General features: G+C 33.0%; 1 protein-coding gene across 4 annotated transcripts; it reads left to right on the forward strand.

Moving 5' to 3' along the window:
* The first annotated feature begins 14,404 nt into the window (after positions 1-14,404).
* On the forward strand, positions 14,405-18,550 carry LOC107854358 (very-long-chain aldehyde decarbonylase CER1-like). 4 transcript variants are annotated; one of them, XM_016699369.2, is made up of 10 exons: positions 14,405-14,541; positions 14,871-15,100; positions 15,272-15,507; positions 15,903-16,122; positions 16,477-16,852; positions 16,948-17,055; positions 17,286-17,486; positions 17,560-17,661; positions 17,896-18,069; positions 18,163-18,550. In XM_016699369.2, exons 1-10 carry the CDS (start codon positions 14,482-14,484, stop codon positions 18,331-18,333), a joined length of 1,878 nt encoding a protein of 625 aa, XP_016554855.2. In that variant the 5' UTR covers positions 14,405-14,481; the 3' UTR covers positions 18,334-18,550. The 4 variants fall into 4 exon arrangements, with proteins under 4 accessions (XP_016554855.2, XP_047251988.1, XP_047251995.1 ...); XM_047396032.1 differs by having other exon boundaries at positions 15,275-15,507; XM_047396039.1 differs by lacking the exon at positions 17,560-17,661.
* The last annotated feature ends 1,972 nt before the right edge of the window (positions 18,551-20,522 follow it).

Raw genomic sequence — 20,522 nt, forward strand, 5'->3', positions numbered from 1 at the left:
TACATTGATCAAGCAGAAATTAGTGGAGAGGATTAATATGTATAGCAGTTCAAAGAAAGCACGGATGTCGATTCAGTGTTAATTTCGGGTACAAAACAGTATATTTCAATACGAATTTCAATAATTATTTAGGGCGGACCTATGTTGGATTTTGGGGTGCTTCGACACCCATTAAACTCGATACGGAATATATATAATTACATAAAAAATATACAAAATAAGGTATAAAATATATAAAAGCACCACTGTAGATACGTAAAATTTATTGGATCAAATTCATATAAAATTTGAATTTGATCCATATTTTATTGGGTCAAAAATTATTTTGGGCTTAAAAAAATAATAAACCCATTTTATTCCTCATCAAGGTCTATGTCACTTTGAAGCCCAAATTAATCAAGTGACGTGGCATCCCAGTCAAATCCAAGACCAATGAGACGTCGCCACATGTACAAAAGATGTGGAAATCTCATTCAAACTCAACAACCAGTCAAAAGGCGTCAAGTATCAAAGTGACATATTTCGGCCAACCACAAGCAACTAGGTCTACCCCTACAACTATAAATAGGGAGTAACATAACATTCTAAAAGGAGGGAGATGGGGAAAAGAGGACTTTGACAAGCATTGACAATGTCTGCATTGACTATCAAGTTCTTGCAAGGAGCAATCAACGGTGTTCTTCCCGGAGATTATTCCAAAGCGACAAAACACTTTTCGACATTCCTGACGATTGAAATACGTCTCTAGGAGGCCAATCATCCAACGATTCGAGAAACAAGCTACTGAAGGCCCTCAGATCATTTCTAAGTTTAGGAGAGAAGAATCAAGAGAACAACATAATTGTACTCGCAAGATTCATTTAAATAAAATTATTCTTTTTATTTATTTTATTTTTGCTTGCAGTTAATTTTCAGCACTAACGAAAATTTGTTGCGAACAACCACTATAACAAAAAATTGATTGGGTGCATTGATACTTAGGTTGATCTTAAGGTTTTTCATTAGAAGGGCGCCTTTGATTCGAACCTTGTTGAAGTGATTTTTTTTTATTTTCTTATTTGTAAGCACTATTTCAAAAACTATAATAAAGTTCCAACAACTTCAAGACAAGTTCAAATGAATAATCAAGATGAAATGTTTATCGACTTTAAGATGTAAACATGAAGCAGAAAAGTTTAGAATCAATTCCATCAACTTCATGGTGTGTCCTTGAAGAATTTATTTCAATCAAGTAACCGTCAAGTCCACCGACTTCACGGTGATGATCAAACAGGAGTTTTTAGAAGAAGAAGAAGATTGTTTTTCAACTCAAAATCATACTTTTACCTCACTGAAGCTAAAAAGAAAAACTTTCGGCGTCGTCAAGGATAAAATCAGATCATTCCAAGTCACTTTCTTATCAAGCAGTAAGGAATTAATGCACCAAATGGTTCAACATCAATCATGTCGACCTTTCTGGTCTGACATCAAGACCATTTGCATAAACCTGCACAAAAAAAATGAAGATGGAACACATCTACAGTGTCGACCGAATGAAGCTTCTCAATTTTATGCGATTGATGCCAACTACGTGAAACTTCAATTTGGTCATGATGCTTCGATGTAGCATGATCAATATTGAGAGAAACACATCAGTTTAGTTCAACATGGCTGATATCGATGCCGATTAGCATGAAATTTGATTTTTAACCATTGATTTTCTATGCCGAGATGCAAGACGTTTTCTATGCCAAGATTTAAGGAAATAGGCACAAATTTTCTTGCCAAGGATAGAAAAGAGTTGCTCCGAGTGTCCTTTTTCAAGCCGTGAGAGGGAATATTGCTCGCCAAATCCTCGAGAAAATAGGTGAAGCACCTAGTTGTTGCTCATTGAAAACTGCGACTCGAAAAATGATGCTTCAAGTGGTTCCTGACCAATCATCTGGACAATATTTGTATATGCTTGGTGTGATATCGGCACTACTTACATTTTTTCATGAACCTACGAAAGAAAAAAAAAAGCAAAGAGGAGTGATCACGAACATGCTATCTGGAGTCATGGCATGACAGCTTATAACGTCAACTTCAAAAATTGATTCTCATCAATAAAGAAGGAGTTTGACATTGATTTTTGGATATGACGCAACAATACAAGTCTAGTCTCTTCAGAACTAAGTCGTTCAACATTTGGACATTCCCACAGTCAGATATAATTTTACTCTGCTAGTGTTTGAAGTTGAAAATCAGGAAAGACTCTCCATATACTTCTTCGGTCAATGTTGCGAGGAGGTAGTATACTTTGCGTGACGTCCACCAATGCTGCCAAAAAGGTTGAGGTGCACCAGCAGTGTTTTTCAAATACATGGTCACAAAGAGGCCAAAGAATGTCTTTGCAAAGGCTACATATTCCAAAACATTGTGGTTGATGTGATTTCACAACATCTCCTTATATAGAGGCTCCTATGAAGAATTTTTAGTTTGTATACAAGGAATATTGTGGTGAAATTAGAAAATGAGATTCTCTGGAAATTTCAAATTGTCAATCAGTTGAAAAATTACCATATTGAGGAGATTTCTTTGGAGGTGACTTTAATTCTCTTTTGAAATCAAAAGGAAAGTTAATATTTTTTTTTCTTTGGTACATGAAACCAAAAGGAAAGTTGATATTTTTCTTTGGTACATGAAATCAAAAAGAAAGTTAATATTTTCTATGATACAAAAAATTAAGTCAACTTTTTTACTTCATACGTGCAATATGTCAAGTGAGGGGATTGTGTTGATCCTTGTAATTCAAATACATTTAGAGGGTCGCATTGTTGTGCAAGTAAAATCTACTTAAATAAATAATAAGGTGGTGATTTCTCATGTTCATACTTATCTAAGAAGAGTAAAAAAAAAAATTAAGTTGGTTATTTTTTAGTACTCTTGAAATAATATCAAGTTTGTACTCGATTGTGGACGAAAAATAAGGATCAGCACAAATGAAATCGTTGGTTGCTTTGACAAAGTCTTTCACGACATGAAAGTTCATTGAGGAAACTTTAGTCTCGCCGCCAAGTTTCGGCAAGCCTACACATCGACCAATCTTGAAGTGGAGGCATTTGTAGACACGCAAAATTTATTGGATCAAATTCATATAAAATTTGAATTTGATCCATATTTTATTCGGTCTAAAATTATTTTGGGCTTAAAAAAATAATAAGCCTATTTTAATCCTCATCAAGGTCCATCTCACTTTGAAGCCCAAACTCATTAAGTGACGTGTCATCATAGTCAAATCCAAGACCAATGAGCCGCCACATGTACAAAAGATGTGGAAATCTTATTCAAATTCAACAACCAGTCAAAAGGCGTCAAGTGTCAAAGTGACATATTTCGACCAATCACAAAAAACTAGGCCTACCTCCTACAACTATAAATAGGGGGTAGCATAACATTCTAAAAGGAGGGAGATGGGGGAAAAGAGGACTTTGACAAGCATTGACAACGTCTTCTTTGACTATCAAGTTCTGGCCAGGTGCAATCAACGGAGTTCTTCCCGAAGATTATTCCAAAGCGACAAAACACTTTCCGACATTTCCGAGGATTGAAATACGTCTCTAGGAGTCCAATCATCCAACGATTCGAGAAACACGCTACTGAAGGCCCTCAAATAATTTCTAAGTTTAGGAGAGAAGAATCAAGAGAACAACAAAATTGTACTCACAAGATTCATTTAAATAAAATTATTCTTTTTATTTATTTTATTTTTGCTTGCAGTTAATTTTTAGCACCAACGAAAATTTGTTGCGAACAACCACTATAACAAAAAGTTGATTGAGTGCATTGGTACTTAGGTTGATCTTAAGGTTCTTCATTAGAAGGGTGCCTTTGATTCGAACCTTGTTGAAGTGATTTTTTTTATTTTTTTAACTTTTAAATTTTGTAAGCACTATTTCAAAAACTATAATAAAGTTCCAGCAACGTCAAAGACAAGTTCAAAGGAATAATCAAAATGAAATATTTATCAACTTTAAGAAATAAAGATGAAGCAGAAAAGTTTAGAATCAAGTCCATCGACTTCATGGTGTGTCCTTGAAGAATTTATTTCCATCAAGTAACTGTCAAGTCCACCAACTTCACGGTGATGATCACACAAGAGTTTTTAGAAGAAGAAGAAGATTGTTTTTCAACTCAAATTCATACCTTTATCTGAGGAAAAGTTCAGGTATTTATAGCTCTTAAGTGTCCCTCCGAAAAGGAAAAATAATGGTTCACGAAAGAGACAACTTTTGGAAGTCATGTCACCTGTATCCGGTCCGCACCGGACCTGCACAAACTTGTGATCGCAGGTGACTGTTAGCACATTCCAGTGGCTTTAGCGCCAGACCTGCGTCAGGCTAAGCTAAACCTGTGCCAGTTCTGCGCCCGACCTGCGCACGCAGGCCATTATTTAGCCGAAACAGAATGTCTTTTAAGAGAAAGTTTCTTTCTTCCATCAATATAAGAGAACGTTACTTTAGAAAGTTCAGTTCAGTTTGTTAACAAAAAAAAAAAAAGAAAACTATTTTGAAAACAGTGATCTAATTCAAAGTTGAATTAGTCGAACACTATTAATTAGGCACGAGAAATACAAAAAAACTTACCAAAGAAATGGAATAGAATAATAACTCAAAAAAAATATATATTTTTTTAAAAAAATATTGTTCTTTGATTGGTTATCTTGGGCGAGTGGGGATGGGGGTTTGTGTGTGGTGGTAAATTTAACAAAAGAAAAAACGAGGAACATATTTAGCATGCAATTCTTTCCTGTTACTAAACATGAACCCGTACATTTTCAATTCCAACTTCCTACTCAAACAAGCAATGTGTTGTGTTTGGTATAAGAGATAAGGAATAATTAATTGTAAGATTTATTTTGAAATGATTTTTTCTCATATTTGATTAGAATAAAATAAATATAATAATTTATCTGTTAATTAATTATCCTAAATTTATAATAGTATTATTTTTATCCCAAACCTTGAGGGTTATAAAATAATTTGCTTCCCAACCAAACAACCCCTTAGTATTCAATTCAATTTCGAAAAGGTTACGTTGAACCATTACTACTATGTCCAAAGTGCTTTGATTATTTGACTTGCTTAATAAAAGGGGTAGAAATACGAAACAAACATGTTGCAGGAAAGTTAATACCACGGAGGTTGTTAAAGTAATCGATGGTAATACCACGGATTCGATGCATGCATTGTCTTTCACGTGAGCCTACGAGTAGTACACTCCATGGGCCCGGGTTCGGGGAATTATGGTCCCGCCATAAGGGTGTATTGTACGCTGCCTTTATCTTGCATTTCTGCCGGAAGTTGTTTTCAAGGTTTGAACCGGAGAAACAACATATTAACTAAAAAACGTAATTTAGAAGGAGGCCAAAAAAGGCTACTAAAAGTTAATAGAAAATATAAAGTTTATTATAACGACTTATTAAGTGCAGTAAATTGGGAGATACAAGGTTGTGAGAGAGACTTAGAAAATAGTACTTCAGCCATAAAGTGGCTTAGAGAACACATTAACAGAAAAGCTTATCAGTTAGGATAATAAATGCCAATTAGATATATTGAGTTTATACGAGAAATTCAAAGTCAATATTACAGAGAATTTATATATAAACATCAACTTGTAAAAATCCGAAAATAATTTGTAGAAAGATTAGAGCTGTTAAATAAAGAAATAAGAAATATAGAAATCGATATTTTAAATTTTAAAGAAACAGACGAAATAGTTTCCATAGCATCAAATTATTATAAAAAAGCTTTAATTAGCGACCAATCTAGGCTAATAGAACATATACAGGAAATAGATTTGGATATAACCTATACAAACAGTAGATTAAAATATCAAACTAAGCTAAGCAAAAAATATCTTAACTTAAACCACTTAGGATAAACAAGATAGCTTCATTAAAACATCTCGATTACCTAGATCTCAGATTCCAACCTGAAAAGAAATACAGAATATTAAAAAATAATTCTACCATAAGGTGTAATTTTAATCAAGGAGAACATATTTTACATTCGGAAGATAAACAATATAATACAATAATAGACTTTCTAATAAATTTAAGCGAAAAAATTCAGAAAAAAGATAATAGTATAATAAGAACTCTAGACCACATAGAAGTTACTCAGAATAAATATAAAAAGACACTAGATAAGATAGAACAAAATTTAGATTATCTTAAGTCTCAAGAAGTAGAAATCGACAGAAAAATCCAGTATTTAAACCATAAGTTTAATTTGAAAAAAATACCTACAAAATTTGAAATCGAAAAACCAATAGCAACTATAATAGAAAAACCTAAAGAATTGGAATTAAAAACAACTCAACTAATATCTAAGCTTGTAGAACAGGTAGAAAACATAACAACGGAAATCAAAGACTTACAAGAAATAACAAAAAGATTAGAAGAAATATCACTTTCATGAGCGAAGAAGATATAAATTACAATAAAGCACTAGAAAAATAAAAAAATTATCATAGTGACCCTGAAGGACTATCTAGGCATATACCTTCAAGTCAAACAGATAAAATCCTACTAAAACAAAATAACACTATAATAGAATTACTATTAGATTTACACAAAAAGATAGACATCTTAATAAAAGGCAAAGAAACTCAAAAACCTCTCCACAAAGAGCCAAAGTTACCCGAACTACACAAGAAAATAGACATCTTAATAAATAAAGAAACCCAACCAAAAAATAACCTAGAAATAGACGAACTAGTTAACCAATTAAAAAGAATTGAATTAACTCCTAAACAAGAACGAAAAAACATAATACGAAAACCACAAAAATGGACTTTCTATCAAATAGACGGAGAGCCATCGAAAATAATACAGGACAAGGAGAAGAAAGACAAAGAATAAGTTTTTCAGAAAATAGAATAGGAAATAATAATATATTAGCAAGAATATGCAGACGACAACCTAATGCAGAACAGAATCAAGAACTCAACGAAATAATAGATGTAGACAAAGACCTACAAATTTTTCAACAACATCAATTAAAATTACTAAATCCTAAGACACTATATAATGCAGGATATTTTTCGACAGATAACCAGTTATATAGACATTATAGAGAAGAACAAATATCTGCCATAGGAGAAGACTTTAAAATATTAGATTTAGTAAATGCTCACTCTCTAAAACATCTAAAAAATAGAATGGTATTAATGCATATGGGTTTAATAGTTATAGGAATAAAAGGATTAACTAGAAAAAATTTAGGATCCAAAGTATTGATAACCATATATGATGATAGATGGTCAGACATTAAAAAATCAATAATAGGATTAACTGAAGTAGATATGACTAATAATGGAGGAATATTTTACATAAGTCCAGACTTCCTAATGAATTTAAAAGAATTTGGACAAAATATTAAAATAGGAATTCAGACTAAGGGATACGAAGAAATGAATAGCGGAAATAATTTACTAATGTGCATAGGTTTTATTGGAAAATTAACTTTAAGCAGTAATACGAAATTTAAATTAAAAGTAAATGATGTAGTGGAAATAATGGGAAATAAAGGCATAAGTTTAATAAAACCAATAAAAATAGATCCCGAAATATACGCAGGTTTAGAATGGAATTTAAATAAATTTACTAAATCAAAATTTTTTACACCAGACTCTCATCTATTATATACTACGAGTAAGGGAGAAACTTCGGTAAGGTTTACGGATTACAACTACACAGCCAAAAGAAATTTAGACGACGATGAAACAGAAAGTAATATAGAAACAGAAAGCGAGTTTATGAATATAGAAGTCCTCCAAGAGGGATATGAAGTAGACATGGCCATAGAAAAGGCTGAAACTTTAGCGGAAGAATATAAAAATATAACTTTTAAATGTAAAGGATGTCGAAAAGACGACATGCAAATTGAAGAATGTATAAAACATTTCAAAAACTGTTTAGAAAGAAATGATAATTTCGGATATAGAAATAACAAAACTAGCTTTGAAAGAAAAGATGAAGACACATTTTCTATATTAAGTTCTACTATCAGTTATAAAGAACTAGCAGAATTAGAACCAACTAGCTCCTCAAGTGCTAGCCCCTTCCAACAGACAAACCCTAATCCTCAACCAATAGACTATAGTACAGGTAATGTACCTAGAAGACCAGCAATTAGGATAAATCCCGATACAGAACTTAGGGGCGATCATATAAAACCAGCAGGAAAGAGAATGCCGATAGAGGAACCAATTAAACTACAAGAAGGCGGTAGTAAAGGTAAAATTCTAAATATAGCAGCACATGATCCCCAAATGTGGGATACAGTAATAGACTTATGGAAAGGAATAGTAGCTGCAGATTACTTAAGACATTATACAGAAACAGATACAGAAACAATATATAAATATTTAGAAACATTTCTAGGAGAATCTGCAAAGGCTACGTGGAAAAGTTTTAAGACAAATTGCCCATATGACTTCCAGGTTCTATTAAGTATGGGGCCAAATCCCTATAATTTTACAAATAAAATGCATATGTTATTAACAGGAAAAGATCCAAATAGTGGATTATTAGCTCTACAAAAAGAAGCGTTAATAAAACTAGAACAATTAAGCATTTCACATTGGGTATATATAAAGAAATTCCTACAAGACTACTTCTATTATTGTACTGTCAGTGGAAATACATTTAATGAAGAATTAGGTAAAAAATTGTTTAATAAATTACCAGGAGCCTTAGGAAGAGAAATAGAAGATAGATGGTATAAGAGAGATGGGGTAGTTGCTAACCCAAATTTAAAATGGACAATAGGACATAGAACACAACATATAATGGATATATTAACAGAAAAATGTACAAACATACAAATACAAAAACAATTGAAAAGAAATGAAATGAATTTCTGTAAATCTGTTATATACACAACTCAAAATTATGATCAGAAACAACATAAAAAGTATAAGAAAAGAAATAATCAGAAACCATATAGTAGAAAACAATACTTCTTAAGAAAGTCAAAGGCTAAAAAACCTTGGTTAAATAGAGATCGACATGTTAGAAAATATAGAAACGACAGAAATTATAAAAATAAACTAGAATGTTATACGTGTGGCAGTATAGACCATCTAGCCAACGTATGTCCTAAGAGAAATAATAATAGAACTAGAAATTCTCAATTAATAGAAGATTTCCAAGAAACTTTATTAAACGTCGATGAATATATGTCCGATACAGAAAGTATATACTCAATAATAAGTATTGACATAAATGATAAAGATAATCAAAAATCCGACTCTTCTGAATCAGACGAGGATAACCTAGTTAATGAGCTAGGTCAAGAAATGGAAGATTTAGACTTAAGCAACCTAATGATTAATAATTTAATGAATGTTAATCAAGAATGTATACATGAATTTCAAAGAAATAAGGGTTTAGATAGTAATCGATGTCGTATATGTAATTGGTACACAAGTAAAGACAACAGAGCTAAATGTAAAAAATGTTACCTAGAGGCATGTATAAATTGTATAGAAAACACTTTAAAAATAAAGGTAGAATCAGAAATAAATAATGGACAAAAATATACGACCAATCAAATCCTAAACCTCAGGGTCTCTACTCTAGAAACCCACTTAAATGATCTGGAACAAAGACTAAATATTCTAGAAAAAGGAAAAACAAAAATCACCTTAGAAGAAACGGATACCCAAGAAGCAGTACATTTAGAGAAATTAGAAGCAGAACTTATGAATTTAGAAGATACTAATACTAATCTAATATGCAATGAAGATAAAGAATTCTCTACTATTAAAGTTTTAGTAAAAATCAAAATAAAAGATGTCGAAATAGAAACTCTAGCATTAGTAGATCCCGGATGTACTAGCTGTTTAATGAATAAAGAAATAGTACCAGAACACTTATTAAAAATACTTGAAAAACCTATAATGGCTACTCAAATGGATGGATCACACAATATCTATAATTATTATATAGAGAAAGCTCAACTAAGCTTTTTAAATACATGCAATCAATTCTATAACCCAGTTTACAATGTTAATAAAATACTAGCACGAGATTTAAATATAGGATCAGATTTTGTTATAGGATTAAGATTTTGTATACAGAATCAAGGAGGATGTCTCTTGACAAGAGATGGAATAATGCTCTTTAAAAATTTAACTTATACACCAGTACAAACAGTAACATTGCCAACAGTATATAGAACATTAAACACAAATAAAACTAGACTGCTTCCAGAACCGTGTTGCGACAGTTGCCAAAACACTCAATGTCAAAACAGCAACCTGTCAAAAGAAAACAAAAATATAAAAGAAAACCTAGAAGAAGTTAGAAACTATACTCTGCTTAATACGGAAGGACAAGAATGCCTAACAGATATCGAAAAAGACTATACCCTAATAAGCATAGAAACTCAGTTTTATAATTTTAGAAAAGGAATAAATAAAATAGGAATAATAAACAGTCCAAAAGATTTAGAAAATATAATCTCTATATTAGACGAAATGGAGATAATAGGAGAAAGACCGTTAGCCCATTGGGAAGCCAATGAGATAATGTGTAAATTAGATATAATTAATTTAGAATATACAATAAAAACGGCACCTATAGAAGCAAATAATGAAGATACTAAAGAATTCGATACACAAATAAAAGAACTCTTACAACTAGGAGTAATAAGAAGATCTACCTCTAAACATAGATCAGCTGCTTTTATGATAAGAAATCATAGTGAACAAGTAAGAGGTAAAGCTCGTATGGTAATTAATTACAAAAGATTAAATGGTAATACTAGAACAGATGCTTACAAACTACCAGATAAAAGTGAGTTAATCAATAGAATTCAAAATAAAAAGGTTTATAGTAAATTTGACTGTAAGTCAGGCTACTGGCAAGTCAAAATGCATCCAGATAGCATAGAATGGACAACATTCACATGTCCAAGCGGACATTTTGAATGGTTAGTTATGCCGTTTGGATTAAAAACAGCTCCGCCCATTTTTTAACGAAAAATGGATAACATATTTGGAGAATATAAACATTTTATCTTAGTATACGTAGATGATATTTTAGTATTTAGTCAAACCATGCAAGAACATTTAGGACACTTACAAGTAATTTTTAGACTATTTGTTAAACATGGTATAATAATAAGTAAAAAGAAGATGGAGTTATGCAAAACTTATATTAATTTTCTAGGAATAACTCTAGGAAATGGAAAAGTAAAACTACAACCACACATAGCAAAAAAGGTACTAGACATGCCAGATAAATTAGAAACAACAAAAGATTTACAAAAATTCTTAGGATTAGTAAATTATGCACGAACTTTTATTCAAGATTTAGGAAAAATAGCAGGACCTTTATATGCAAAAACAGGTAGCAAAGGACAAAAACATTTTAATATAGAAGATATTAAATTAGTTCAAAAAATAAAAGAAAAAATCAACAATATCCCGGACCAAAAAATTCCATTAGAATCAGACTACTTAATTATTCAAACAGATGGAAGTGACTTAGGATGGGGAGCTATTTTAAAAGCAAGACCTAATAAATATAGTAATAAAAGTGAAGAACAAATATGTGGATATCAAAGTGGCGCGTATAAAGAAAAAGGAAACATGAGCGCTATAGACTTAGAAGTATTAGCTATCATATATGGTCTAAACGCTTTCAAACTGTACATACTAAATAAAGAAGAAATTTTAGTCAGAACAGATTGTGAAGCTATAGTTAAATTTCATCAAAAAATAAATGACAAAACTAGTAGCAGAAGAAGATGGCTAAATTTTACAGATACTATATCCGTTTACAAGAATATAGTATTCGAACATATAAAAGGAAAAGAGAACGAATTAGCTGACCAGTTAAGTAGACTACAACTAGGAATAAATAAATAAGTTTTTAATTTTACTCATTTGTTTTCAGCATGAGACCAACAGGACAACCTCCTGCAGACAAAGGCAAAGGTGTAGCTTCGTCCTCAGAGGCTTACCAACAGACTATGTTAGGTAACTTAAATTTTAGACCATTAGAATCTCTCGAGACAATGGAAAGAATTCATTTCGGCCCATTTAATTTAATCGCATACCCCGAGAGCAATATATCTTTTAGAATAAGACCAGACTACGTTTTAGACAGACCTCAAAGATGTTTAATAGATAACCTCTGGATTTCTTACAATAGACAAAATCGAAATCATTTCATGGCATCTATGAATGCTTTATGTCATTACATGGCCGAAAAAAGTAGGCCTCGTTTTAAATACTATGTAGTAATTCATGGAAAAACTAATGGCATTTTCCAAACATGGTTAGAAGTATTAGACTCTATACAAGGTTTCAAAGCCCCTCTTTTTAAAGGTTTTAATGATTTCACAGAAGCCACTAATCATGCTAGGAGATATTTAGGGTCAAATTATTACATATCTCCTTCTCTTAGACAAAATTCAGACCAGATACCCCAGTACAACTTGCAAAAGAAAACTGGAAAGATTATTTTTTGTAACCATTGTTCTTCTATGACGAAAAACTTCAAAATGCTAAATGCCCAAAAGGAGTCACTCCTCATGGAAAACACTAGATTGATTAAACACATACAAATGTTAGAAATAAAACTCAGACAGCAGACTCCAGTAAGTAAAACTGATGCACAAACTCAGACCCCAACTCAGAGTTCTCCATCTCCTCAAAAAATGGATGAGAAGGGTGTGCATTTCTCAATAAATGCTCAGAAATCCACTGTACCGGATGTTGGTACAGCTAGTCCGATTCAAACGGTGATCGGTAAAGACAAATCAAATCCGTTCATGGCTGTCACTTTGCCAAAAAGTGAAGATGAAGGCTGCTCTTCATCAAAAGCTAAAATAAGATCTAAGACTTCAAAAAAGACTTTAATATCCAAGAGAAAAAGTGAGACGATAGAGACAATAATTAAACAGACTCTAGACGGATTTTTTAGTAACCAAACGCAAGACAAATATATGGATGGACTACCAGACGAACAGCCGGATAGCACTGTACCAGAAATAAATAATACAGATAATAATTCTGCAAGATCAAATGAAGAAGATAGCATAGCACAATTCCAGGATGCTCAGGATCCATATGAAAACGACGACTCAGGCATGAGCTTCGACTCCATAGCCCTGCACAACTTGGATACGTAAAAATACTCTACAGTTGTAAAGATACTCTACAGTTGTCATAATTTTGTATTATTAGCTAGTATGGTCAAGTGGGGATGCCCACTTTATGTCTTGTAAAAGTCAGAGTCAGTCTGAGTGCTTCCTTTATCACTACTTTCTAAAAAGAAAGAAAAACTGTTGAAGCACGCGTCAAAATAAGTGTGAAAGAAAATTAATAACGCATGTGACGATGGGGCCCAAAGCGTACCCGACTTGCATTATTAAAGTTTTCTTTCTTATTCCTTATCTAAAAGTGTCGGCCAATTATGTTGCGGCCATGTAGTAGCTTTAGAACCACTCCTTTATGTACATTTTTCCTATAAAAGGAGCACATCTTATAGTAGAAAGGCAGAGAGAGAAAAATCAACCAACCTAAAAACTCGCCTGAAATGTTTAAACCTTTCCTCCCAAAAAACTTGTCTAACCCAGTCGTTCTTGTATAAACTTTGTAACATCGTGGTTTAAATAAAAGCTTCAAGTTTTCTATTCGATCTTTAGGGGGTTCCCGAAAGGGAAACCTCTCTCCTAGTTACTTCATGTAAGTTCTTATTTCCATATTTTCCCCACAAAAATATTTATGTTCATGTTCTTATATATGTTTTAAATAGTTTTTTTTTTTTTTTGCATAACCATGTAAATTAAACTGTCTATAACCTTCTTACCCTTAGTATATGGTTAGCCTCTTAATTTCTTAATATCAACGATGGATTAACCTGTAAATTCCTAGGAATTCTGGCTTTTTTTAGTCCAAAAGGTCTGCACAATAGACAAAGGACGATTGTTAGCTGCCAGATAAAAATTTTTCGGGGTGTGGTTAAAGAAGTACGATGTTAAGAACATAGATTAAGAGGAAGAGATGAACAGGGTTAAAAAAAAAAAAAAAAAAAATCTCTGGGGAAAATAAGAATGAAAACATGAAGAAACAGTAGGAAAGAGGGAGTACTGAGTAGGTTTTTACAAACTGATATATTATTAGTCACTAAAAAATTGAAATTTACCATTGGTTGTATCAAAACGGTTCTTTAGCATTAGTTTGTTTTTGAACTACTTTATTTAATTGAAATATTTTACTTTATTGAAATATCCGACTATTTTGAAATATTTTACTTTATTGAAATATCCGACTATTTTGGTATATATATATATATACTGTTAATAAAAATGTAAGTTAAATAGGTAAATAGGAAACATGCATACCCCCTACTTGAGTGGTAGAATTCTTTTCTATATAAGGTCGTTGAAGCAGAAGCTTTTAATTAGAGCCAACTTTGTGGAGAAGAACTATTCAAAAGAAATGGCTACTAAACCTGGCATTCTCACTGAGTGGCCATGGGCACGACTTGGCAACTTAAAGGTAATCTTTCCAAGTACTATCATTATTTATGGTAAAAATATTGCAGGGGCAAAGGTATGGGTTCAACAGAACCAAATAACTTTGATCCAAGTTTTGTATATTTATTGAGAAATTTGTACATACTATATAAACTTGGATCCAATATGACACTGGTAAAAGTGACTAGCTAGCTTCGGAGACTGTACATGGAGCTGGCATATTGTCAATCTGTTATATATAATGCACTACTTTTTCTTTCTATTTTCAAGCACTGTTTTGTGATGAATCATTAGATTATTACAGCTTGAATTCCGCTAACTTCTTAAAACTCATTTGTTGGGATGATGAAGTACTTGGTATTGGCACCATTTGCGTGTCACAGCATATACACATTCTTCATGAGAAAAGATGAAAGTCATCAGAGGGACTTGTTCTACACACTTGTACTCCCATTTACTCTCTCCAGAATGGTTCATTACCAGCTATGGATATCTCTATCCCGCTACAGGACTGCAAAGGGTAATAGCCGAATTCTTGATAAGAGCATCGAATTTGATCAAGTTGACAGAGAAAACAACTGGTAAGTACCTTCAATTCATTCTTCACCAACTCCATATCAGTAACTGATAAAATACGTAGTTGCGCATGGTGTTTACACCAAACTCATTTTGGTAAATAGGTACTTTTACACTAATCTCTCGTGTAAAATAGATATTTACAATGTCACTAAGGTTGAGTACTTATTGTTTAGTAGGGATGATCAGATCATACTTCTTGGGTTGCTATATTATGTCGGATACCTGATGATTGAACAAGCTCATCACATGCCTATGTGGAGGACTGATGGAATCATACTAACTGCCTTGATTCATATTGGTCCAGTCGAGTTCCTCTATTACTGGCTTCACAGAGCTCTGCATCATCATTTTCTCTACTCTCGTTATCATTCTCATCACCACTCCTCCATTGCTACTGAGCCCATCACTGGTAATTTGCCTTCAAAGTTGTTTTCCATCACTTTGATCAAGTTATTAAGAGTTAGAACGATCAATCCCGGAGAAGATGCATAACAATATTAGGATATGTTATAAATGTTCTTGGAACATATATCTTCTTAGTTACATACGTAAACCAGAAAATGAATAAAAATGCCACTTACTTCCCAGGAAAATATTTTCCAGCATACCAGACACACCCTTAAACTCTTGATACATACAATTGTCATTGTCATACTGTAAGTCACATTCCATTACACTTCCAACTCTTGTCATCATTAAAAAATTTCAGAGAGCTAACATAACTAACAGGGGATAGTGCAATATTACCAATCAATTACCAACTTCCACGGTTTACAACAGTAATTTTTATTTTATTTTTTGCAGCTGTGATTCATCCATTTGGTGAGCTTCTAGCATATTATACGCTCTTCTCCATATCATTATTCACAACATTATTCACTGGGACTGCCTCTATAGCTTCAGTTGGTGCTTATGTTACCTATATTGATTTCATGAACCTCATGGGCCATTGCAACTTTGAGCTAATTCCTAAGTGGATGTTCTCTATATTCCCCCCTCTCAAGTTCTTGATGTATACACCCTCGTGAGTCTTCTTTCCCTGTATTTTAATAAGTTTTTAAGTTTTTTTCTCCGACATTGTAACACACTAATTTATACAACAATGTCTCTAAAAGGAAGTACAGTGATTGAAGTTACGAGAGAGATGCAGCATTGTACTTATGTATAGTCGTTTAGAGACAAGATAGTTTTATCAAATTTGGCTTTTTCGTCAAACTTTATTAGGTACTTAGGGAAGTAAATAGAAACAATGGAAATTATTCTCGTGTAATGTACTTTTCGTATAGTCTATAGATTGGGCAGGTCAGTAATAACATGAAGTTCTGTATTTGTGATTGTTCATTCTTCTGACACTAATATAAACATTTTGATGGCACAGGTACCACTCACTACATCACACCCAATTAAGAACAAACTATTCACTTTTCATGCCAATGTATGACTATATCTATGATACAATGGATAAATCATCAGATACGTTGTTTGAAAAGTCACTCGAGAGAGCAGCTGAAGTGCCTGATGTGGTTCACCTTACACATCTAACAACCTTAGAATCCATCTACCATCTTCGACTAGGGTTTGCATCACTGGCATCGAAGCCTCACACCTCCAAGTGGTATTTATGTTTAATGTGGCCCATCACGCTATGTTCAATAATGCTTACATGGATTTCTGGTCACACATTTGTTGTTGAGAGAAATTTGTTCAAGAATCTCAAATTACAAACTTGGGCTATTCCAAAGTATCGCATACAAGTAATTAAGTTTATATACTAAAAGCTATTGTTAAGTTTTGCAGGTCGGTTGTTAAAGTGATTATTAATTTGTCCTGATTCTTGATTTTGTTGCAGTACTTTATGCAATGGCAAAGAGAGAGTATTAACAATTTGATCGAGGAAGCGTTTATTGAAGCAGATCAGAAAGGCATAAAGGTGTTAAGCCTTGGACTCTTAAATCAGGCAAGTCAAAATATATGTTTAAAAGCCTAATAATATCCATCCTTTATTTGTCTATGAGAAAAATGCATGACCTATTCTTAACTGGTAATATCCTGCAAATTATCGCATAATGGTTTGTAAGCAATCACAACATTATGGACGAAAAGATTGAAAAAGAATTCACCCATCACCCTGTATCAGTGTTGAAGGTTAACTCATACTTATGGTTTATTTCAAATGTATGTTTCCAGGAAGAGCGACTGAATAGGAATGGTGAAATTTTCATAAAGAGGTACCCTCACCTGAAAGTTAAAGTGGTAGATGGAAGTAGCCTCGCTGTTGCTGTGGTCCTCAACTCCATTCCTAAAGGAACTTCCCAAGTTGTCCTTCGAGGTCGCTTGTCCAAAGTTGCTAGCAATATTGCCCTTGCCTTGTGCGAAGGGGGAATTCAGGTATATTTAACTATTAATCTCCAAACATTTTTGGCTTTATGTTCTCTTATTCATTGTAATTTTCTATATACAGGTCGTCATGTTAGATGAAGAAGATAAAAAGAGATTTAAAGCAAAGCTTACCCCCGAGGCTGCAACTAATTTGGTCTGCTCAAAATCTTATAATGTTTCAAAGGTATAAATAAAAAATATATTGAAATACACTGAACTAAATCTTGACAATTTATAACATCTCCTAGCAACATCCACTCCATCCTTTCCTAATCCTAAGTTTTATCATTGTGTTGAGATCTGAACAAATCTGAATTTTAGAAATTCCATATATATATGGAAAAGAATCTTTCCCAGCAAGTTTTGTCTCCGGTCTATAGTCTAAAAAGAGGCTCTCGATTGAAATATTATATTGCAGACATGGCTAGTAGGGGATGAATTGAGTGAAGATGAACAATTGAATGCACCAAAAGGAACATTATTTATTCCTTTTTCACAATTTCCACCAAGAAAAGCTCGCAAGGACTGCTTCTATTTCAATACACCAGCCATGATTGCTCCAAAGCATCTTGAAAATGTAGATTCTTGTGAGGTTAGATAAGATCATTTGTTGTTCTTAATTTCTCTATACTAATTTGACAGTTCATAAAAAATAGAGAAATTCATGAGTGGTCTTTCTTTTTAGAATTGGCTACCAAGAAGAGTGATGAGTGCCTGGAGAATAGCTGGAATTTTGCACGCATTGGAAGGTTGGAATGAGCATGAATGTGGTGACATGATGCTTGATACGGAAAAAGTGTGGAAAGCTAGTCTGGAACATGGTTTTTGCCCATTAACCAATATTTTTGCTGCTTAATCAAAGGGCTAAAATTATATATAGACTGCTCTTTTGATTTATATTATTGAATCTTGGATCTGCGGCGACTTATAAGTTTGTAAAATATTTCCTACAACACTTTGTGCAACAAAACTATTATGTTGCTCAAGGTTGTGCCCTTCTAGAAGTTCTTTCAACAAAATTTACCCGGTAGCAAAAGCCGCCATTAATATAAAGGTTTGAGGTATCTTATTAAGAATTGGCTTAAGAACAACTACTCCATTGAGCTACCCCTGGGCCAAACCTCTCCTTCTCTGCTCCATGCTCCTCAAACTAACCCCCTAAAGACGTTGTGACATTTGGTTAATATGAGAAACTAGCATAGTTTGTTTATGTTCTTGACACAAATTGACACTCAGCTAAAACTGACGAAGTTTCACTTATTATGATTCAACCCCATTCTAGTAATTGTACTAGATCAGTGGTGGCCTGATCACATCGTAATACAACCAGTGGTCCGAAGTATGAGGTCTAATTTGAAGAAAGTTAAGTTACACTATATTCCTCTCTAATCCCCAACCACGAGAAAAGTAAGAGAACGAAATCATTGTAGCATCAGACCTTATTGTTGGTACATTGTAGCAGTTATTTCAATCATTACTGACCATCAAACTAACACAGTTTCAATCGTTATTTCAAATCATTTGTGTTCTGGCAGAAAATCATATATGAAGCCCTGCTAAAACATCAAGCAGCTATCTTAAGTTGACAAGGGGGGCTGCTCAGGTGTTAAACACCCTCCACCTCCAACCTAATGTTGTTGGCTCGAGTCACCAAAGGAGCGAAAAAGGTGGGAGCTCTCAAGGAGGGTTAGTAAAAAAACTATAGAGCACTCAATCTTTCCATCAACTATATAATAAATGCAGCTGTATATGTTCTTCAATTTAATTAAATTCTCGGATGCTGAACAAGTTACTAAAGGAAAATCAAACGTACAAAACACTAAAACGTAAGAGAATTCAGTCGCTCGAGAAAGGCAAATGCAGGACTATTTTACTTAAATCTTAATATTAGTCAATTAATTAGATTACAACATTGATATATGCTCAGAATACATATTGCATTTTAGAAATTGGGATTACTAAAAGAAAGCTCAATTTTCTTGGATGTGAATGGAAGTTTGCACTTATGGACTATACCGTGAAGCAGGCACACTTTATCTCGACATTCAAATTATGAAAAACAAAAATGTGGTGTGGGCCTTTAATTTTAGCTCCATAATAGTTGAAGAGAAATGTGAAAAAGGTAAACATAGGACCAAAAAATGATCATCCTTTTTTGCATCTGCTGAACAGATACGTACATTCTAATAGTCAAGATAGATATTCCAAAGATCAATTACGAAGTACTGGATAACTTGATGGAAACCAATGCCAAAATTTAATGAAAAATATACAAATGCTATGGACGAAATTATATAACACTCAGAAAAATTGGTAGAGGGCTGAAACTTGAGAACACGAAAATACTGAGATAAATTCTCAAGTGAAGTAGCTTGTTCATACCTGTTCCAATAGGTTTTGCCAATATTCTTTTGTTTTCCGATTGTTCATCAAGTGCAATATAATCCTTTTCTTTTTCTGTTTGATCTTATTATTATTATTATTATTTCTAATTGGAATTCTGTTAAATAATCAAGTTCCTTTAGGGTCAAAGATCAAAAACACACATTTAATTTAATTGAAGGTTAGTTTTGCCAAGTCAAATAACAGGGAGATCAAAGTGACAATAATGCAGCCTTGTGGGGAGCTATGATCTATAATATTTGGCAGGATAAAAACTGGAAGTTGTTTAGAAATACCACATAGAAGTAAAGAAAGATCCAAAAGAATATAAGGACTAGACTAGACACGATACAATGCTCTAAGGGAGCACAAAGATTTAGAGAATTAGTTCATAGACTTTGTAGTTAGTCGATGTGTTTGGACTTTTTAGTTAGTCGATGTGTTTGGTCTTGTTGAGGCTTAGCTGACTAGGGGCACTCTTCCTAGAAGGTGGTCCTTTTAGTCCTAAGTGCTCTTTTTGTGTAAAGATTCTTTTGTTGTCCATGGTAATTTCACAGTTATTATCAAAAAAAAAAAAAAAAAGTGACAATAATGCAATAACTCAGAGACTAAAAATGATATTTTTTTCACCCATAGAAGGAATTTTTGCAAAAGATCGGGGAC

This window comes from Capsicum annuum, chromosome 1 (genome assembly GCF_002878395.1).
Source record: "Capsicum annuum cultivar UCD-10X-F1 chromosome 1, UCD10Xv1.1, whole genome shotgun sequence".
NCBI classification, from domain to species: Eukaryota; Viridiplantae; Streptophyta; class Magnoliopsida; order Solanales; family Solanaceae; genus Capsicum; species Capsicum annuum.